The following is a 23,921-nucleotide window of genomic DNA, read 5'->3' on the forward strand; positions in this document are numbered from 1 at the left end:
TAATTTGGATGGCAGGTTTGAACTCAGCAGAAGTTCTCAGACCCTTGACATGCTGTAGTTAGATAAGAATGTCTACTGCGAATAGGCTGAAATTGTATTAAATAATTGAGGCTTCTCTGTCAACATAGCTATTTTTCTTTCTTACACCCATACCAGTTTATACCTTGGTCCCTTTCCCATATTTCAATGGACTTGCCGGCTTGAAGCCAAGCAGTTGCTGGCTTTTGAGTAACAAGCTATCTCTGTCCTGAGAATTTGTTTCCATAATTTTTGGGTGGACTTCAATATACCCTGTCGTCCACTAACTTGATGGTTTCACTTAATATATTTTATACTATTTACTACATAAAAGCATCTCAAAGCAGTTTACAACATATGAATTGTACAATAAAATAATAAATGTAAAAACCAATAGAGTAAGAAGAGGTGGGGGAAAAGGCAGAAACAAAAAGTATTTGCCCAACATTTATGTAAAGAAGGCTTGGTAGAAGAGAGAGGATTTTAACTTATTTCTCATAAAATATTACAGGCATGATTAAAGGATAGCACTTTGCAGTCCTAGGTACATGCAATAGAAGTTCCTTGGTGATTTCAGCAGTTAATCATGTCTGTATCAGCAAAGCAATCTTCTGGGCATCCTGACCTTGTACAAGATACATGAATCATGAACCCAGTAAGGTTCTGCTTGCACCAGACTTTTAAAAAGTTGCCAAACCCAGTTTAAACAGATTAACTGATCAGTTAACTTGCTTGCTTTGGACTTCAGCTTGTATCTGTTAAATTATAGAAATGTGTACATTGTTATTTTCCTTGGTTCGATAAAAGGTCAAGGCAGCTTTGCAAGAATTTTAACTAGCGTTTGACCCTTCATGAATGGAAGAAGTCCTTCCCTTGCCAAAAACGCAAGGATCAAGCTTGGTTGGGACTGCAATTTTCACCATTGCTACTGTCCCATTTTGCATACTGTTTTGAATAAGCTTTCTACTTTCAGCATTGTTGTAGGAGAAGGAGAGGGGGGGAAATCATTTTCCCTCCAACCTCTCTCTTTAGATCATCCATTTCACAAAATACTTCTTTAACTCAATCCTGGATCTAATCCAGACATTTAATGTACCTCTCCTGTTATATGTCATGTCATATGGTTGCACCTCAACTCAACTTTTTCTTTCTAGGTTTGATAACCCAGCTGCTGTAAGTCCATCTCCTGTGAGGCAGCTGACTTTCAATTACCTCCTTCCAGTAAATGCTTGGCTGCTTCTAAATCCTTCTGAATTGTGTTGTGACTGGACAATGGGCACCATCCCATTGGTAGAATCCATACTAGATATAAGAAATATTGCCACTGTCACCTTCTTCTGCTTTTTGGGCACTTTGGTGGTCTTCAGTCTCCGATATCCTGGGGATTCCTCCAAGACTGTATTAATGGTAAGTGACATTATGCGGCTACCTATCAAGACTGGTTGAGACTGACTTGAAGGAAGGAGGTGAGCCTCCCACCCCCAGCTCACATAACTGTGCCACCCATCCCCAGATCACTAAGTCAGCCCAAAAAGATTGCATGGTCAATGGTATCAAAAGTCACCAAGAGGTCAAAACAAGCAAGGATTGCTGCATGCCTCCATTCCGCTACTACCCAAGATTATCTATGACTGTGACCACTACCATTTCAGTCCTAAAACTGGGCCTGAAACTTAACTGAAGAGAATCCAAATCATTTATTTCCTCAGTAACACACTGCCTTCTCAACCATTTTCCCTCAAAAGGCGAGGTTGAAGACTGGACAAAAATTGTCCAGAATGGTATGAAGCCATGGCTTCTTGAGGAGGAGGCACATGAGTGCCTCTTTAAAAAGATCCAGGAACTTCCCCGCCAACAAGGATAAATTCACCATCTACCTCCTGGGCAGTCTTAACCAGCCAGGAGGGCATGGATCTAATACACAGGTGGTAGCATTTACATTCCAGAGGATCCTGTCCATTTCCTCAGGTCCAACAGAATCAAACCAATCCCAAATAACTGGGTAAGTCTATTCTCTGGGTGTCTCCACAGGACTTACACCAGGCTTGGTAACCAGCTGGGAATGAATCCAAGCGATTTTATCCTACAGGTGCACAGAAAATTCCTCTGCATGGCCCTGTAAATGGGCCTTCAGGCTCCCCTTTCCAAGGAGAATCCAGGTAACCCTAAACAGGGTGCTGGGTGGTGGAGTGGAGAAGTATTGGCACTTCTCTGTTCCTGCCATCATGAGATAAGCCTTAATAGTGGCCTTAGCCTGTGTTTGGTCAAGCTCATTCTTTGTTTTCTTCCAGTGCTCCTTTAGATGGCTCCTGACTCTTTTTCAACTCCCTCAACTCCTCTGTAAATCACAGGGAGCAGCAGGAGAGACGGGCCAAGAGAGGCAGCATTCCCTAACCCTGGCCTCTCGGTTCCCTTACCTGGGGGAACCTCCATCCCAAACGTACAACCCAGGTACAGTGAACCTGGGATAATAATGGTGAGACCTGAAGTACTTCAGCGCTCACTCTCAGCACAAATGGAACTCCTCTTGTATTACTTGCAACTAGACAGAGAGATTTAAATATATACTAAATTAGATTATTTTGCATTCAGCACATTTTCTTTAGACTTTTCTTTTCTTTTCGTGTTTCTTTTTTTTCGGCAGCTACAATTCAGTCCCAATTCAGTGTAAGCGATAGAAATATTCCCAAGTCGATTTTGCTGCATATATGAAAATAGACATCCTATTTATCACCACATTTGATTTAATTAGCTAAGTCCTGTTGCATGTTCTATTGTACTATACTTGCATAGGTTCGTTTCAATAATTATTTTTTGTAGGTATTGTATTAATTATTGTTCCTACTGTGCCTCTACATTACTTTTTGTCCTTGAATGTTGTAACACTTTGGGTTGCATTAGTTCAGCACTCAGGAAAACATCGGCATTCATCAAGCTGGTACATTGTACATTATCTGTAGTCAAAATTGTGAGGAACATTGGATGTATCAAGAATGGGCTGCATAATGCATATTCTGAATTATGCTGAATTTTTAAAAGTCTTTCATGGAGCATCCGTTTCACAGTGTAACTTTGTATCTGCTCCTCTATGCTTATGGGGCACTTGTAATATGCGCATACAATGTGGGCTTTATTGACAGCAGGGCTTTTTTGCCAGGTTAAAACAACACAGTAACAGCACTGTGGGTAGTTTCTGGATTAAAGGACTCTCCTCTCCTCCCCACTCCCATCCAATGCTTGATCTATGAATGAAATGAAGTCTCAAATGAGCAAAAATGCTGGAAGTCACTTGATTACTTCCTAACAAGCATTGCTGTTCTAGCAATAATTTAGGAAAACAAACAATTAAATAGAAAGGGGAGACCTTGGGCTAATTTTATGCTTTATGTTGATCACAGTTATAATGGAGCCGAAGTAATGTTATTTGTTACATAAAAAGTTATATGGGCTACATACAGTCAGCATCACAAAAACATTAAAATGTCATTAGAAAATCCTATTTTTCCTGGCCATCTGGTTTTTCAGCTGATTTCATTTAAAGGTATATGAATGCTTTAAGGGTTTTTTTTTTAGAAACTGAATTCTGCATCAAAAAAGGTAGCATTTTGATTTGGAATATACCACCAGAACTTAGACATTTAGTGTTGCCTACATTAAGAATGGATTTCTGTGATTCTTGTGTGAGTTATTCAGAGCTGCTTAGGGTGAGCGGCCATATAAATATTTTAAATAAATAAATTATAAGTTTAGGCAATGTTTCTGTTGTGTCATTATTATAAAAACTAAGCACTTGCATACTGTTTAATTTCATTTCCTAAAAGCTTATTGGCATTTTATGTTGACTGTTGAATTCATAATGACTCAATAGGATTATGAATAAATTGCCTTCACTCTCTGCTAAGGGAGTAGTTTAGATGTGGCTCAGTAGCAAAAAAAGAAGAAGAAAAACCGGCAGTGATGCATCCAAAGACATTTGGCTGGGTATTTTACTATGAAGAAAAAAATAAGTAATTCATTCCTTTTCCAGGAAAGCCTGCTTTGTAGTTTGTGCTCCAGGAAGAAGCTTATGAATTATTATTGATCTAAATTAAACACATTATCTGAGAACCTGAGTTACTTCAGGAGGCAGAACTTAAAATCAGTCTGAGTCATGGGTTGCCTTGGACATCACAACTGATGGTGCTGGCCTTTGGGGGATATTACCCGGTGTAATGTATGTATGTAATATACTTGCCATACTGAGTATGACATATCTGGGCATCAGGGTCTAATAAACTTGCACGTATTCTATGCTGCTATAACGTTGCTTTCTGAGAAGCAGTACGTAACTTACGTAAAATGTGCAGTGATGGAAGCATAAGGACAACTCCCTGCTTTTAAGCAGATTGAGACCGATAACGAGTGCAACAGAGGTAGCTAACCCAGTTGCTTGTATGTTGTTTGCAATTAAATCTTTGGTAAGGTTTTGCAAAGCTAAACAGATCTAGCTGTGTAAACTTCAAGGAATTAGAAAGGTTGTGAATAAACTGTTCCAATATTGGCACTGCGTACAGATGAATTTGGTTTGGATCTCCTACAGCAGTTTATCTCCAACCTGAGTAACCTCCAAATATGAGGAATTCAACTCATAGAATTCTCTGTGATAATTATGCCAATTGAAGAATTCTGGGATTTAAAATGCATCCATCTGTAGGATGCCTATGCTGGCAAAAGCTGTTCTGTAGCATCAGATATATATGAATATTACATTGCTTCAATGGATTCTTCTCTCTTTTTGAAATAATTATAATACATTTGCTTATAATACGATTCTGACAGTCTGATACAAGCACATGCATCTTTCTCCTGAACATGTAAGACTGCTCTAGACTAACTCAATATCATATCCAGTTAAGATAATGGATAAATCTTTGAACTGATATAAGCCCCTCTATGGGCCTGTTATTAACAAATCTATTCAATCCATTGCTCCTGTCACAACTTGCAATTACATCAATATGTTTTTGATTGGCTTGTTTAAAACTTTTAAACAAGCCAATTTAAATCTTTAAACTGGAACTATGGTGGCACAGTGGTTAGAATGCAGTATTGCAGCCTAATTCTGCCAATTGCCAGCAGTTTAATGCTGATTGGCTCAGATTCTTTCCAAAGTCAATAAAATGAGGGCCCAGATTGTTGAGGCAATATGCTGACTCTGTAAACTGCTTAGAGAGGGCTGTAAAGCACCATGAAATAGTATATAAGTCTTAAGTGTTATTGCTATTTAACTACAGTTATCCAGTTCAACTAAACGTTTGCTCAGTTTAATTAGAGTTGGTTATTGTACATAACAAATTGTTTATATGCATAGATGAATACAGGTAGTCCTTGACCACAATTGAGCCCAACATTTCTGTTGCTAAGTTAAACATTTGTTAAGTGAGTTTTGACCCATTTTACAACTTTTCTTGCCACAGTTGTTAAGTGAATCACTGTATTTGTTAAGTTAATAACATGGTTGTTAAGTGAATCTGGATTTCCCATTGACTTTGTTCCTCATAAGTTTGCAAAAGCTGATCATGTTACTCCAGGACACTGCAACTGTTATAAATATGAACTAGTTGCCAAGCATCTGAATTTTTATCATGTGACCATGGGGAGGAACATAAGTGTGAAAAATGGTCATAAGTCCCTTTTTTCAGTGTCATAACTTTGAACTGTCAGTAAATGAACTGTCGTAAGTTGAGGACTATGTGCATATAGTTTTGAAAGTAATAGTTTGTATAGCTTTTAAGAAGTAGCTTTGGAGACGTGCTTTCTAGACATACTTTAAAAGGACACAAAATAAATCTAGATATGGTAAGCGCATATAAGTGAATAACAAGTTACCAATTCCATCAGAACTCTAGCGGAAAAAATAGGGATCTAAATGTAAAATTAAGTCAGTGCCTCTTTCACAGACATGTATGCTGTAGGTCTATATAATGTTTAAGTATTTTTCTGCTTTGGGTTACTAGCTAGTGTTTGTGTGTTCTTTTTCTTTTGCTCTTTTAGGCACTTTGTTTAATAGTTTTGCCATTCATCCCAGCGTCAAACCTTTTTTTCCCTGTTGGCTTCGTAGTAGCAGAACGAGTGTTATATGTTCCCAGCATGGGATTCTGCATGCTAGTTGCTCATGGGTGGAAAAAGCTGTCAAGTAACAGGTAGGTTAAAAATTATTGCTTAGGGGAAAGGGGTGGGGGTGGGGGCATGAATGGAAACTAAAGGTGAAACTGCTTGCATGGGAGAGTTATCTGAGTGGCTTAATATCTTTACTTGCTTTTACCATCTTTCCCACATCATAATCAGCAAAATGTAGGAATTTTCTTTTGGGGAAAAGGAGGAAAATATATCTCAAAAGCCATTACATTTTTTAAAGTTGTCATTGACGTTTTAACAATTAAATAAACTAAATAGAATTGAAATTTCCCCAAGTATTCAGGATATGAGCCTTTAAATGGAACATTCTACAATACTATTTTAAATGTTTATTAAAAGCAATAATTTGCCTGACTTTTCCAAATGATTAGCCTCTTATTTTACTTATCAACAATTCAGTCATAGTACCATTCCTTTTATGTAAATATTTTAAAATAGCTTGAGGGCATCCCTTAACTTGAGACTAAGTGAAAGGGATTTTCTAAATTTCCTTTCATTATTGTCTCTTTCCTGTAGTTCCTTATTACTATATCTGCTTGTTTTAAAGATTTATAGCACCTGAGAAAGAAAATAAGAGTTTTTTAAAAATGCTTTGATATTTCAGCAATTGTAGTTTTCTGTTTTTGAAATTTTATATGGTTTGGTTTTGCTTCCTTTTTAAAAATGGAGATGCCTTTTCTGAATAATTAATTGTTAATAATTTGTACTGTTTTTATTTTATCAAATTATTTAATTTGTAATTATGACACTCTTGTAACATGTTTTGTTCTTAACACATAAGCTCTGTCAACTCAGATGTGTTTCTAAAATAAAATATTTGCTCTTTTTGTCGCCTCAGTTCCCTGTATAATGTAAACCATAGTTGTAGCTGAGCAAATTGTTATATTAAACATCCAAACTAAGTTCACAGACTGGGCTTAAAGTAGAGTCTTGATTTTCCTTTGGAGAGAAGTGACTATCAGTTGTTTGACTTTTTTTGTCAAAGAAATGAATATTTTATTTTGCATTGCTTGCTTCTTAAGAATGAGAATAAATATTGCTTCATATAATAAAATAATTTAGATTGACTTCATGGTTTTGTTCATTACTTTTATGCCGTCATAGTAGCAAACCAGAAACGAATGTTGAAACTATAATTGTTTTTAGATAAACAGACAGACAGACAGACAGACCTGTTCCACAGTTTCAAATGGTCACATATAGGCAGCTATATTTCTTCATTTTGGAAATGAAGTCCAGATTCCAATTATTTCAAATAAGTCCCATTTTGCAAAATAGCGATATTTAGTTACTAGTAGGATTCAATAAGCTCCTAATGATTCAAACATGCTAAGATCAATGGATTGAATGGCAAATATAGTCAGTTGCTATACAGAAGCAACTTCCATCTATATAGGGTTCATGATCTCTTTGTATCTTATTACTGTTTATTTGTAATAAAGTGCTAAATGCAAAATATCTCCATCATCTGTTCTGCTTCCTGAAGCAGCTAATTGTGAAAATGTGGTTAATGTTAAATTGGATCCAGAATTGTAAACTGAGCTTATATGAGTTAAATGCCCTTATTGGGAAAATATGTTATGTTAGCCTGAGAAATCATGAATTACATTAACCACATATTTCTTCATTTTTACTTACTAGTACCCTGAGAAAGCTATCATGGATTTGCTTGTCTTTGGTTTTGTTCATTCATGCTTTAAAAACGTTGCAGAGGAACTGGGATTGGGAATCGGAATACACATTGTTTATGTCTGCTTTAAAGGTACAGTATTATTATTCTAAACTCTTATTTTTGATAATAATGCATTCTTGAAGGATTTATGTCAGAAAAAAGTACTCCAGGATTGACAGCCTCTGATACCTTAGTTTTCAGAGCTCTTTCCTCTGGTAAATGTACCGGAGGTAAATTGGTAAATGTACGTTGTCCTCGGTTAATAACCGCCTCATTTAGCATTGAACTTGCAACGGTGTTGAAAAAGTAGATTTAAAACTGGTTTCCGAACTTACGGCTGTCACAGTGTTTCTGTAGTCATGTGATCATTATTTGGTTATCAAAACCAGCATGCATTTCTGACAGCTGCAGTATCCTATGGTCATGTGATTTACATTTGTGATCTTCTTAGTTGGCTTCTGACAAGCAAAGTCAATGGGGAAGCCAGGAAAAAGCTACTTATGGTCATATGACATCATGCTTAATGGCTTCAGATTATCTGCTGAACAACCACAGCAGATATAAATTGGATGCTGTCACATGATGTTTCACTTAATAATCACATTGTTTTAATGACAAAATTATGAGTCCCAGTTGTGATCATTAAGTGAGTACTGCCTGTAGATGAAAAATCAGAGTTACTCTACTACTGAAATACAAGTCCTAAGACATGTCTAGCTAAAACAGTATATGTAATACTGAGAAATTTATTTTTTTTAGCAATACATATATTTTTTTGTTTCAACAGTGTCTTACATTTTAAAACAAATATGACAATAGTTTCCATCTTTGGTGCAGTAATATTAACTTACTAAAAATCAAATTTACCTTTTGTCCTGATTCCTCCCACAATTTTTCTTACTGTATCCACTGTCATACCATTTCAATCTTTTATAGTAGATGTCTCCAAATCCGATGTCTCAGGAGATTTTAAATTTGAAATAAATGAGTTCAGCTCCAAATGTCCCTAACATTATTGGTATGCCCATAAAGCTTTTATATATTCCCTTAGTCCATGCATTGGCAAGTTCTTTATACATACTTTCTTAAACATCCCACATCAATAGATTATGCTTCCATAACTGAATTATTCAATTTGCATTTGTTTCTGATATGTCATGAACATGTTTTCTCTGTTCAGGTGAATAAGAACAATGCCAAACTCTGGAATAATGTGGGTCATGCTTTAGAAAATGAAAAGAACTTTGAAAGAGCGTTGCGATTCTTCATACAGGCCACCCAAGTGCAGCCAGGTGAGTTGTAAAAGATAGCTAGCATGAAAGGCAATAATATGAGAACTCTCTTTGCATAATATTTTCCCTGTGACCAGAAAAGCCTTTGCCTAGTATTAGTCGGCATTATCAGCACTGCAACTTAGACCAGAAAGCTTTAATGGCTCATTTCTTTATTCCCATGCATTTTACTATTGCAGTGTTCCCTTTGAGGTACTGCCTTTGAAGACAACTCAGTAATCAACACGGATATAAGAGGTTTACAGGATATCTTTACAGGATAATTATTTTATGAGTCTTACACTAGGCTGTATTGGGGATCACTTTAACCATGTTTTCTGCCCTATCTATAAGACCATTGAGAAAGGGGTTTCTTTTTTCCTCTTGTCATTGCAAGAGGTGGAAGGACCATAGTCCAGAAGGACAAGCAATTTCCTTGGTTGCTCCAGCATTGGAAAACTTGCTGTCTGCAGAGATAAGGCTGTTCCTATTCTTGGCATTCCAGAAAGTCCTGAAAATTCCTCTTTGTAAACAGGAATTTGTTCTGAGCTAATATGACAGTCGGCTGTTCTTAGCAAGGTTACTTTGGTCTGAGAGTAGTGAGTTTTACTATGAAATGTTAGTTTATGTTTTTCTGTTAACTACTCAGGGTGATACTTTGGAGTAATACATAAATTGTGAAAATAAAATAAATGTTAGTGTGAAATCTTAAAAATGTATATAATTTTATGAATTTATATAAGTATGGAAAGTTTGCTTGTGTCCTGATTCCTTCAATATAATATTTTAAGAAGCTGTTTAAAGAAACTTCCTGCTCCAATCTAGCTATTATTAAGTTGCATATTAATCTTCCAAGGCTGATTTTTCTAAGGGAAAGCTCTGTAATTCAGAGGCAAAGCACATATTTTACGTGCAAAAAGTTCTATGCTCAGTCCTTAACAATGCTATTTAAAAAAGAATCAGGTATGCGTGAGATTATAGGAACATTGTATTCATCAAAGTAGCTTGTGCTTGGGAGGAAATGTACATCCCTCTGATTGCTTCCAGATTGTAATCCCTCATCATTGCCATATTGGCCTAGGCTGACAGAATCCAGAGGTAGCTTAAAAGCATCTTTACCCGCCTCTGAATTAAACAGCCAAGTGGCCCAAGCAAAGATAAACCATATTTTTTAATGTAATGTGTGCAATATGTGTGTGTGTTCTGTACTTCGAACTTTGCAAAATACTTGTTTTGAATTATCAAATTAATTTCTTGAGACTAGTTTGACAAAATTGTACAACATATGTCATATCAGTCACACTTTAGATAGAAATAAGTGGAAGCAAAGAGGATTTAATATTTATTTGATGTCTAGTTTAAAATTGTTGTGATTGAAGCTAGAATTTTAGAGAGAAAGAAAGTACTGAAGGTCTTGTTTATCTTGCAATTTGAAGATGATATTGGTGCCCATATGAATGTAGGAAGAACTTACAAAAATTTAAACAGAACCAGAGAAGCAGAAGAATCCTACTTAGTTGCAAAATCATTGATGCCACAGGTAAGTGGAATACACGGCTTATTTGAGAAGTTGCATTGGACTTGGAATGTTTTTTTAGCAAAAAATATTGTAGCACAGGGAGTCTTCTTTTTTACTTTGCTAGAAATTTTAGCAATCAGTCTAGGTCAGCCTTTTTCTTGTCTGTATTTTCATAATTGTCATATTTTTAATTTAATGTTTAATATTTTTAAAAATTAAAAATGTATATGGTAGGTTATTAATTGTCTACAGTTATATCTCAGCCTGCTTTTGTATTAGAACTGTATATTCTCAATTCAAATGAAAGTTGTACTTAGTTTAAAGTAATTGTAATTTAGGCCTTTCATTTTAAAACTACAGTCTTTGACACAACTTTCATTTCTGATAAATTTATGGTTAATACTCTTCCAAACCTAATATAATTTCTTCTGCTGTCAGATTATTCCAGGTAAAAAATATGCTGCGCGAGTCGCTCCTAACCATCTGAACGTTTACATAAACCTTGCAAACCTGATTCGGGCAAATGAGTCTCGTCTTGAAGAAGCAGACCAATTGTATCGTCAAGCCATTAGCATGAGACCAGATTTCAAACAGGCCTACATAAGCAGGTACTGTATAATCTTATATTCATAATGAAATGCCAAATGTGAGCAGGCAACTCTGCTGTCTAAAACAAAAGCTATTTTAATAGCAAGAAAATGGAGTGAATTGAAACCACATAATTTGAAGTTTTGATTCTCAACAGGGGTGAATTGCTTCTAAAGATGAATAAACCTCTGCAAGCTAAAGAAGCTTACCTAATGGCTCTTGAATTGGACCGAAGCAATGCAGACCTATGGTATAACTTGGCAATTGTTTATATTGAACTGAAAGATCCCTCTGAAGCACTGAAGAACTTCAATCAGGCATTAGAACTGAATCCTAATCACAAACTAGCCTTGTTCAATTCTGCACTGTTGATGCAAGAATCTGGTATGTGTCGCTAGAACTTTAAAACAAGATTCTAAAAGTTGTATTATTATTATTATTTATTAACATGCTTTATGGGGAAGAAATACAGAAAAGGCCAGAAAAAAAATACATAAAGAACTCCCAAAACAAAACAACATATGTCACATAATAACAAAATTTCAAACCAAAATTAGTAATAATCAATGACTCTCTAGTATGATCACAAAATGACATCATGAAATATCCTTAAATCTATGCCATAGAAAATCATATTTATTTTTTTACTGAATAGTCAAGATTGCTTTTCCAAGAAAAGGGTAAGACATACCTCTAGCACAGAATGCTGTCTCAGGAGTACAAATTATAAGCAAGTTCAATATTTCCCATTCAGGATGGATTGTCTAAACTCTAAAGTCATTTGAAGATACATTTGCAAATTATAAGCAAGTACAAATTATAAACAAGTTCAATATTTCCCATTCAGGATGGATTGTCTAAACTCTAAACTCATTTGAAGATATATTTGCAAAACTGAGTTCCATCATATTTACAATTTTCCCTCTTAAGTCAAATTCTAGCTTATAAGAAAAGTATTCCTTGTAATTAAACACAAGATCATGTCCTTGCATGTGCATTGTGTCTTCAGTGCTTTTTCTACAATGATTGGATGTGATTTTGGTGCAGTGGTTAAGGTACTGAATAGACAACTATGAGATGTAGTTTCAAAGCCACGTTTTGTCATGGAAAATCACTGTCTTCCAGCTCAACTTACCCTAGAGGGTTGCTGCTACAGGAAAAAGTAGGAAGGAGGAAGTAGTATATATTTCACTTTGAGTTCTGGAGGAAAGGTGAGATACAAACAAGATTTGAAGCAGGAAATCGTAATAACTTTAAAAGCCTTGGGATGGAATCAGTGGGGCAATTTTCCTGGGCCCCATCTGATTATTTTTCAATATTTGAAAGGATCAGTTATTATTTTCCATTCAAATCAATTAAATTAATCAATTAAAATCCAAAAATTATATAGGCATTCTGACTTCCAAATCCTTTACCTCCTATATCAAATTGTAAAATTATAGTATCGTGAATCTAAATCTACAAGCATAAGTAATAAAGACTGTTGATATTGTCCTGTTTACACAGCCGTGAATAGTCCATATTAATGTTCATTTGTTGCTTTAGGTGAGGCCAGCCTTAGGCCTGAAGCTAAAAAGAGACTTCTAAGTTATATAAAAGAAGAATCTCAAGATGCAAATGGTTATTTTAACTTAGGCATGCTTGCAATGGATGATAAAAAAGATGATGAAGCTGAGATGTGGATGAAAAAAGCCATAAAGCTACTTCCAGGCTTCCGCAGTGCTTTGTTCAACTTGGCCTTGCTCTACTCTCAGACTGCAAAAGAGCTGAAAGCTTTACCCGTGCTGGAAGAGTTGCTGAGGTACTACCCAGATCATACCAAAGGTTTGATTTTGAAGGGAGACATTTTGATGAACCAAAAGAAAGATATACAGGGAGCAAAACAATGTTTTGAGAAAATTCTGAAAATGGATCCAAACAATGTGCAAGGAAAACACAACCTCTGTGTGGTTTACTTTGAAGAACGAGACTTACTAAAGGCAGAAAAATGCTTAGTGGAAACACTGGCTTTAGCCCCACATGAGGAATACATTCAACGCCATTTAAGCATTGTCCGAAGTAAAATTGCTTCCCTCAGACCAGGGGATTCAAGTGTGACTCATACAGAAAAAGTAGCATCTGTGGAAGAAAAAAAAACTCAGTCTGAACACTTGAAAGAGATAAAAAATGAGCAAAAAAAATCTCAGACTACAAATACTAATGGCAGCAAGGGGCAGAGGAAATCCAAAAAACATGGAAATAAAAACTCTACAGACAAAGAGACAAAAAAGAAATCAACAAAAGAAATAAAAGAAATAGAGAAAAAAAGAGTTGCTGCACTGAAAAGACTGGAAGAGATTGAACGTATATTAAATGGTGAATAATTGCTTGGAACGCCACTGTAAGGGAAACTGGCATCTATTTTGCAGATTTTACATGTGCGTTGCATGTGTTTTCAGTCAAAGTGATCACCGGGTGCTTTTGAATTTTGAAAGAATATTGAAATGTTAACTAAAATTGAAGAAGCTAAACAATGAATAGGAAAAGCCATGGCTTTTAACCAAGGATGCTTGGTTACGGAGTTGCACATAACTGAAACACAAGGACTTTTCCAGCAATGGAAGCTATATTCTAATATTACTGGTTAGAATAGCTTATTACTTCAGAAACAAATCTCACTAAACTAAACTCCTTATTTGAAAGCAAGCATGTAAGAGCTTGGATGCAAAATACTTGCAGCCAACTATGCTCAGTTCTTTCTGTTCTCAAAGAACAGTTGAAATGTTGATAGATAAATATTAAAGAGAGCCTCAGGTTTATTGGTTCACCAGACTAATTTTACTAGAAAAAAAACCATTGGTCTGAGTATTTAAGCATTACAAATTAATTTGGATGACAATTATTTTATTTCATACATCAGATCATTTTTATGTAAATGTATGTGGCATATTCCCATTTTGTCTTCCTGCTTCCCTGTAAGTATTAATGTTCCAGAATGCATTGGGAATTAATTAGGAAATACCACTTGTGTTGCTGTATGTGCATGCATGCATTTGATGTTTTTTTAAAAAAAAAAATTTTTTTAATAAATCACTCAAAAGGTAGTGATTTTCTGTATCATGGGGACAAGCAGGAATTCTCATCCCCAAAAGATATCCCTACTGAAAAGCTTTGTCCTGTTTTTTTGTTTTGTTTGTTACCGGCACAATCCTCTGAGATTTCTAATATAGGAAAAATGTAACTGTTTCTGAACTGTCATCCATTTTTTAAGAAATAATGCAAAACCTATGGGATCATTTCTAAGATGGTGGATTTTTTAAAATTATTTTATAGTTGAATGCAACATCTCACAATATAAACCAGGTATCTTTTTAAGCTCCTAGCTGATTAAATTGCCTTCCTGTGATAATGCGTTATAAGGAATGGCAAACCATTTCAGTTTTATTTGCAATCATGGTAATTACATTTGAATATATAAAATGTAGACCTGTACCACATAATATCAGCCACCAACTGCTTAGGTGACTTCTATGGAGATTAAGATTGAAAAGAGAGAACAGAATGCTTCAGCTCCGTGGCAAAATGCAGGATATATCTAAAATGAATAAAATCATTTGCAACAAAAAAACCATATGTTTGACATTTTGGAAGTCCTAGGATCCTAAGGGACACCTGCAAAAGAAAAAAAATGCTTTATCGTGGTATGAGCTAGCTAAAGAAATAATCTAACATGGTATAAGACAACTTGTGTTCCTGCTTGAAGAAACGAAACAGGTGTAGAAACAAAATGAAAATAAGAAAAAAATGAAAAAATGTCTTAGCTGCTAATAAGCAAAAGGCATTTCTTACAATTAGAAGTTGTAGGGACTGAGTCCACAACATATAACAACTGCAAAGAACGCCTTATATTTGAGGTAAATACGTGCCCTGAAGCTTCTTTTCTTTAGATGCCTCAGCAAACTAGTAGCTGGAAGTGTACTTCCCCTCCCCATCATCATGTTATTTATAACAGATTGTCATGTGACCATCATACTTGTGACTTACACAAGGATTACTTATTGCATTAAATCGTCATATAACTTCAGAATTTGTTTTGAATTTGCTTGAAAGTTTCTGGTATAATTCCAAACATTGTTTCCTATTTTTATTGCAGAAATTTGGGCATTACAATTAAAATACCTATTTTGCTAAATTTCCTATGATTTTCATTAACAGCTTTGTTAGGATAAGATAACTCAATCTCTTATGTAAAACTTGCTCATCATTTTTATATCTGTGGCTATATATTCTTCCTCAGTTTGTCTTTGGATCACCTAACAGTGTTTTGGTTGTGGTTTTTTAATCATTCTTTTCATTATGTTAACTCCATGGATGTTGAAGAAATGTTTACATGAGCAAACTTACTGAATTCTTTATTATTTTATCCCTTTTTTCATAACATGTCTTAGCATAGGTTAGTATGAACTCCAAAACAATTAGAACTGTTGCTTTTAAAAAAAAATGTGTCACAAACTCAGGAAATCCTAGTAGTTTCTACAGGACAAAGATTTCAGGTTTTTTTTTTTTTAATTAAAATATTGAATGGAAGGAGCCACACAGGCTAACCAAAATTTACATTTGAGTTCTGGTACAAAACAAAGCACTTTTATGTACATACTAAGAGATGCTTAAATACAAAGTGAAAGCTGGCAAAAGCAGCAGTTTCCCTGATGGCAAAGTATCTCACTGAGGTGTAAAAGATGTGCCAGTTGAATGTTGGCATATATATCATTGTGTCATCTTCACTGATGCCTTGGTTTCATCCATAGACAACCTGACATTACCCATAGGCAACACTGAATATCATCCAGTTTCTGTGCCTCATTGCCATCAATTGGCTTCATCCCATGTTATTCCAGATTCTGTTCTGGGGGGAGGGATGTGCAGAAGAGCCCACAGTGGGGAAGGAAAATCTTACTGTGCATGTGGATTGCTACCCAGTCTTGAGATATTTGTATATGCTTAAACATAAATTGGAATGTCTGTGAAATAATAAACAGTAGCTTGGTATGTTCATAATTTCTGTGTGGGGATGCTGTTTTCTAGTTGACAACTTACTAGCACAGACTATTTAAAAAGGCGGGGGGGGGGATATAAAATGACATGAATGTACCCTCAAATAAAAGGAAATATTAGGAAATGTTGGTAAATTCCCTAATGAAAGGGTTATGTGTGCATTGGTCTATCAGAAATTTTTGTCCAATCAGTATTTCATATTTCTCAGTCATCAAATTCCGTAACACAAAAGCTTTGCTATAGTACTTCTTCCCAGTTTCATGCTAGTGAAATAATAATGGACATCTAAGCTTTATTCAAAGTACATTAACAGTTGGAAAACAGCTTTATCACAGAAATCGTGCAAAATCCTCCAAACTATCAAAAACATGCAATGGCTTTCCAATATTTGTATCCTGCAAACTAGTACGGTAGCAAATTCATCTTGCAAGTTGATCTTAGCAAAATGTTAATGTGAACATGAGGTGAACAGATTTTAAAAATTACTTTATAGATAACCCAGTTATAATAACATAAAGGGTGTTTTTGGATCACAATTCACATTGCTTCAGTTGGCAGTAAATATAAAAAATGTGTTGCTGTTGAAATGGTATGCTGGAGTTAGTGCACTTCTCTGTGCTTCAGGCAACATACTGCAATTGAATTTTTGACTGCCAAGTGTCCTTCCAACTGAAAGTCATTGAAGTTTTCATAGGCTTGTAAGATCTTTATCAACTCAATCTTTAGAAGTTTGTCTGAATTTTCTTTAAAATGTCATGCCCAAACTTGAACATAAAAATGTGTGATGGGATCTATCAGTTTAGAATAAAACAAATTGAATCCTTACCTTGGGTTTGAAGATTTACACTTCTATGGATGCATTTGCTTTTTTTCCCCAGCCACTTCAAAATACTCAACAGTATGCAATCAACTGTTCAGAAATATTGGTCACAAGATCCTCTCACAATATCTGTATTTGATCTTTGTGAAAATTGTATATCTTCTAATGTATTAACCATCCACCTTTATCACAGGATGCTTACAATATATCATAGAAGTTACCACTAAAAAAATGAGATAAAATTAATCTGGCAAGTCTTGTTCCTGATAAATCCATGATGAATTCTAATTAAAATGTTTTTTTTTCAAAATAGTTTTAAATCTCCCTCTATAGTCTGCTGCAGAATCTTCCCATGCATTAATTTTAGACTGACCACTGACAATTCCCAATATTTTAATAATAGTAAGTTTATAATGTATTAAATTTATATGCTACCTGACTCCCAACAACTGTGTAGGTTTAATTGTTTTAATTAGAGTTGTTAAATACGGTATATTCTTTCCTGCACTTTTTTACCAGCTCCATGATAGTAAATTAATGACAGCTGTTGTGGTTTCAAAATTTAAGCATTCTTGTGCTATTTAATGACTGTGATAAAGTTATTCTATTTTATTTCAGTGAAATAAATATGTGCGAAGTCCTCTTGGGACAGTATAATCCTTCATATGTGTGAAGTTCATAGTAACTGGGTGTATGAATATCCTGGCTTTTATTACACAGACTTCTTTCTAATAGTCTTGTCTCCTTCCTGGCTTCCATGCTTTAGTTACATCTAAACGAACATATTCAAGGGAATTCCTGCCACATTTTTTTTCAGACTGGGAAGAATGATGGAGAGACCATTAACAAAACAATGCCAGTTCTAACTTCTTTAATTTCTTCCATCAACAAGTTCAAAAACACCACTTGGAGAATTTTGAAAGAAATCTTAGTCACCATGAGAAAAAGGTAGAAACTCCTAAAGAAAAATAAATGAGGCACTTTCCTTAGGATAAGAAAACATTTGAGACATTGCAAAAAATTTGGGTTTTCAAATATTTTTTTAATTTTAATTTAATCGTTAGTAAGTTTTATTCCTATTCAATACAAAACTATGCCTGCAGCAAGAATAACTTGTAAGTATTTAGACATAAGTACTGTCTATTTTGTTTCCAAGCTACTGTGAAGAATGCAGCCAAGTTTAAGAAATAGGGAAGGCTTAGCAGGATGGTAGATGGTGCTATTATCCCTGCTAATGCAATTTTTAAGTCCAGGCACTTTGTCTCTCTGACAAAATAGCTCCATTACTATACTAGTCCAACTGGACAGTGTTAAGAGAATACCTTTTACTAGCCATACATTTTGCAGACTTGTAGAGGATTAAGAGACATATCTTCCCAGGCAGCTCTGTGCCTCTACTTCCTTCCCAAAGTAGATGCTTCACTGAGGGATAAAAGGGAGCTGGAAGAATTGAGTCATAATAATACACATTGTACTTTGCATCTACCCAGCGTGCTGTTTTTATGTTCATCGGCATCTTGTGAGATGAAGTATTTTAAGCTGTAGTTAGCAGAGTACAGCTATTTTTGTGCTTATTCATACACACAATAGGGGAGCTCAAGAAAGGAAAGGAAAGGATCACAATTCTAGGAAGCTGCATATTGTGTATGGAACTTTGGGGTTCCAAATATTTTAAAAGTATTCTCACCTTTGTTTGATTTGAATTGTTAGTATCTATTTTGTAATTTTGAAACCTAGAATCTACAAACAAAATGTTTGTCAAGGCTGGAAGTTAATGTCTCCTAAAGCCTAGGTAGAACAGAAGACATCTAAATTGAAAACCTAGGGGTTTTTGCTTGCTCTTTATTTTCTAAAAATTATTTAATTCAGAATCTTTGAAGCTAATTCCTCTTTGCCAACTGCTGCGTAGCAGCTTCTGGTGTGTGGGTGTATTGCTGTGAATCAGCTAAAAAATACCAATTCTGCCAAATCTAGAAGCATTTAATGACTTCTCCACTATTGTTAAAAGTGTGCACCCTTTCATTAGTAGTTAGCAGAGGTCTGGTTATAATATGTGCATAACTGCAGGGGTGTGAGTGACTAGAGGAAGCAGTCACAGATGAACAAAACTGTTAGGCAATATTCCATACTAAGATGTACAGAATTAACAGAAATCAGGGTGAGCTAGCAGGAGGGGCGGGGGGAAGAAAAGTGCAAAAGCTTGCATTCGATTCAAGTCAAAATAATCATTTTATAAAATTATTTAGGGTTAGGTTTATAAGTCTATGCTTCCAAGGTGTTGGCCTTAGATTTTGTTTATTTAATATGTCCATAATTATTAAATTATTAAAACACATTTCACCAGTAAGTGTGATGAACTATATTTTATGAAATACCATTTAATTTCTTTGAAAATAAAAGTGAAAATCTTTGAACTTTGAAAATCAGTTCAGTGTCCAAGATGAGACTAATAAATTCTCTGCCTGTATCATCTCACCTTTTGAACGTAATTGAGTAAACAATAACAAGAATTATATAATGATAATACGATTATAAGGAATATGTGGACTTAAGAAAAATTATAGTCAGGAAGTTTTACACACTGGTCCCAAACATAACCCTTTATGTAGGCCACCATAGTTTTTGAGAATCACATCATATCAGTAGTATAGCACTTGTGGAATCCATACAATGATATAAAACATCAAATATGTTAAATGATTTCTTCATTCAAAGAAACTAGTCTGTTGGAATATGCAAGAATGGTGGTGATATGCAGGAGGAAAATTATAAGTGGTGATCTACCACTTATTTCTAACTAGTGTGCTTCTCTCAGGAGCAGTAAGAAAGAGCTAGTTTGATGCAATGGTTAGTCCAGCTTCAGCTGTAAAAAGTGATTTGGGGGTCAGTTAATTTATCTAAGCCTAACTTAACTCATTTGGTTGTTGTGGAGAAAAATAGGAAGAGGAAATACTGTGAACCATTATCTTGAGCTTCTCTCTACAATACAAGATATACATGTAGCTAATGAATAAAGTGTGTTTCAATTGTCAATTCAACTTGTCATCTTCATGATACTGGAGAAGCGCTTTGATCATACAACAAAGAGGTCATTAGCTCCTAATTGTAATATAATATGTTCCTTAGGATGTTTGTGAGAGCAAGTAGTATGCTGTTAATTTTGATGTCTAAAAATAAGATAAAAGTCCAACACCTTTGGAGAATACTAGACTGAAGACTCGACTCATCTTTGACACCACTTGTAAGTATATGCAGAACATTAATAAGAAATTAATAGTCCTTGGTCTGGGCAGAATGGAAATTATGAAGGTTCTGAAGAAAGGGAATTGTAAGTGGTGGTAAATTATTATGGGAAACGTTTCCATCATTTCCACTGAGGTAATGAATAAGAGCAGTTATGTTAAAAGAAAAACTGAGTAGGCAGACATGTTAAAACTAATTTTAATGAGTGCACAGTTCATTGTTGACCATAAAAACATTTCCCAGTGCCTATTTCAGGTGTATATCAAAATTAATGTGTTTTTTTTTAAATGAACTAAGGCAATGCAATTTATTTAGTGACCTGAATAAAATTAGCTCATTTTGAGGAAAAGGAAGCTTTATTTTATACCTAGGCAGGAATGTTTGAACATTATTTCCACCATTTGTTGTTCAAACTCTGAGGAAAAATAATAACAGATAACAGATAATCAGAGTTGGAAGGGACCTTGTAGGCCATCTAGTGCAACCCCCTGCCCAAGCAGGAGACCTTACACCATTTCTGACAGATAGGAGTCCAATTTCTTCTTGAAAGTCCCAAGTGATGGCGCTTCCACAATGCCTTTGACCACCTTATCATATAGTTATGTTCCTTCCTTTCTGGGGTCTGAGGGAAGTGGCTATAATTTCATATCTACTTTTCACTTATCAACTATCTGGGTTCAAAGATAGCATTCAGGTGCTTCAATTTTATAACTTATTAAGGAAATAAACCTCCCTGCCCTGTGTTTTTGGAGCTTTGAATAAAACTTTCTTCCTAGTTACTCCTTTTTAAATTTTAAATAAACATTTTTTTCAATAGACTATATTTTTTATTGAACAAATCATTTAAATTATAGATATTTGAAAGTAGTCATAAAGGACAATTGCATGATTTTTCTAGATGAGATTCTTGCCTCTATAGAAGAGAGTAAGCTTTTTAAAAAAATTATTATTGTTATAAGAGAAAATAGCAATGATAATAAAGCATGTTATTTATGGACCATAAATATTGTCATAAACTGATTTGGGAATAATTTTTGTCCCTAAAGTACAATTACTGCAAACTTAATGCTCACTATAAGCCAATTAATCTAGGAAAATATATTGTTACTACCTTTGTTATGTGTAATTATCTTTTAAAACCAGCAGATCATACAGTTGTTATATTACCAGGACATTAACCCTGTAAGGATGATTTCAGACAAACATTCTCCATCCAAACAGAAGGGAACATTGGGAGGTCATCCTCAGTTCATAAAATTTCAAATAGCATTTGAATGGCTGAAAACATCCAATGGGTAATAGATATCACAGTTTTATTTATGGGACAATTAAGATTTATGGGCAATTAATATTTCCTCCATTTGTTCAAGGAACTGAAGATTTATTATATGAATTATTCTAGGCAGCCATAAAATGATGGAAACATGTAGATATGGAATACTATACTCAACAATATTGATGGGAAATGCATTTTTTTTAGGGAAAAGACAATTTTTATTAAATACTTATACCATATCTTAATGGAAATTGAGCTCCTTGGTTTAAAGAGCCAATTGTTTCTCAATTTATTACATTAGCAGACATAGACATGATGTAATTCAGATGTCTATTATATGGGATACCAATGGTCAAATGAAGTCAAGTGGGTTAATAAATTCATTTTTTTCCATTTTAAAATGAAAAGTATAGTGTGACTTTAGAAATAAAAAGAGAGAGTTGATTATTTGCTTTCCAAAATTCTAATAGAAATAGAAATACTAGCAAAAGCTGGATTGCTTATCCTAAAATAAAGATTTGGTCCGTGTTATTTATAAAATATGTGAGGAAGAAATTCCAAACCAGGCAAGACATTATAAAAATGTAGCCAACTGATAAGGAAATTACAACAACCCATCTCAGCTTGGTGATTTCCAGTTATATTCCCTGAAACTGGGTGTATGGAATTTCTGAGAATTATACTCCAATCCAAGGAGTATATATAAGGCACCAAGTTAAGGAAAACATTGAAAAGGGGAATCTATTACTTGAATGCCCTCCAAATAAAAACACCAAAGCAGATATATAGTAAAATGCTCTGTCGCCAACCTTTTGGATCTCAGGGACCACCAAACTCATAATTTTAGATCCCAGAGACCACTAATCAGTTCTGTGGGTGTGGCCTAATTTGTGGGTATGGCTTGGTGGTCATGTGACAGGCTGGGCCAAATCTGGACCAAATCTCCAGTCAAAGGTGGCATTTGCCAGTTCTCTGAACTACTCAAAATTCCCACTACCAGTTCTCCAGAATTGGTCAGAACCTGCTGAATACCACCTCTGCTTCTTGGCTGTCCTTACCATTCTCTGTATGGACTTTCTATCTGAGCCACTGCTGCAACCAAACCAAACAGTGATAGTTTGTTAAAATGCTCTCAATTATGCCTCTATAAAAAGTGACCAGGACCGAAGGAGCTCTCCTCATCCAATGCAGGAAATGTAGATGCTGGTTTTCACTAAGGGTGATGTGTGGAGAGACTAATTGCTATATAGAAATTACAGGGTTCTATGTGCGTCACGACCTTTTTTCAGAAAATGAGCCTTAAACATTTGAAAAATTGTACTGGTTACCGCATTGTACATAGATGGGAAAATTTTGGTATGTGATCCTATCAACAAATGGTGCGTGCAAGAAAAAAATGAGGCCAATGATGACTCATCTTGAGATCATACTGGAGGCTCCAAATATCAAATAAAACCTTAACACTAAGTTACACCATAAAAATGAGAATTATAAAGTTTAATTTTTAAAAAAGCATTGAATTCAACTTGATATTAACTCAAATTTGTTTTTTGTGACCATAAAATGCTTGTAAATTACTATTTGAAGGTTCAGCATTAAATGTAAGAATGTAAATGCATGTCTTAATACTGAGAATTACTATTTAATCCCAGTTTTTCATAATGGTTTCTTCAAAATGGTGCAGTATTAATCATTATTGACTTTAGGCATCCATTTGAGCATACTTTTTATGTCATCTTGTTTTGTTTTGGATAGTGTGTGTACTTGTAACTCTGTCTTAGGCACAGGCAATGTAACAGATGTGGCAGTTGGTGTTGGCGAAGCAGGTTTCCCATGAACGCTCCTCGTCTTCTTTTCAAAGGCACAGATGGTGACCATGGTCCAACTTTCCACAGTGAAGGTTGTCTTGAACCTTACTGTTGAATGGGTCTGGATGAATTTTATTTGTGAAACTTTAGCATATGGCACATTGCTGTATTGAAACTGCTTTGTACACATGGAATAATTTTTAGAATGTGCGGGCTTCATCTGGATGATTTTAAATAGCTGGCATCGCTTGGCTTTTTTCAGCAATCTTAGGAAAGAAACTGGTGAAAATAATTCTGCTGGTAGCATAGCACTTTAATTATGCTATGCATATTATCCACTTCTTGAATGCAAGAGTGGCCTGGTACAGAAAACTTCATTTCAATCCTTTCAATGTTTGGGTGATTCCAAAAAAACCCTGTTATTGCAAAAGACGTGTGTGAGTTCCTATTTTGTGGAATGCAGCTGTCACTCCATAATGTTAGATGCACTGCATG

At 35.0% G+C, this 23,921-nt stretch overlaps 1 protein-coding gene across 5 annotated transcripts in view; it reads left to right on the forward strand.

Moving 5' to 3' along the window:
* TMTC3 (transmembrane O-mannosyltransferase targeting cadherins 3) overlaps nt 1-16,282 on the forward strand; it is a 35,379-nt gene extending 19,097 nt beyond the window's left edge. For all 5 annotated transcript variants that reach the window (XM_087934546.1, XM_087934548.1, XM_087934547.1 and 2 more), the window contains exons 8-15: nt 1,173-1,425; nt 6,052-6,200; nt 7,837-7,957; nt 9,048-9,159; nt 10,575-10,678; nt 11,096-11,265; nt 11,403-11,629; nt 12,791-16,282. In XM_087934546.1, coding sequence (XP_087790672.1) covers nt 1,173-1,425; nt 6,052-6,200; nt 7,837-7,957; nt 9,048-9,159; nt 10,575-10,678; nt 11,096-11,265; nt 11,403-11,629; nt 12,791-13,608 — 1,954 coding nt within the window. In that variant the 3' untranslated portion in view covers nt 13,609-16,282. The remainder of the gene's footprint in view (nt 1-1,172; nt 1,426-6,051; nt 6,201-7,836; nt 7,958-9,047; nt 9,160-10,574; nt 10,679-11,095; nt 11,266-11,402; nt 11,630-12,790) is intronic.
* Nucleotides 16,283-23,921: the final 7,639 nt, after the last annotated feature.

Source organism: Pseudonaja textilis, chromosome 5 (genome assembly GCF_049901715.1).
Source record: "Pseudonaja textilis isolate UNSWEBS1 chromosome 5, rPseTex1.2, whole genome shotgun sequence".
NCBI classification, from domain to species: Eukaryota; Metazoa; Chordata; class Lepidosauria; order Squamata; family Elapidae; genus Pseudonaja; species Pseudonaja textilis.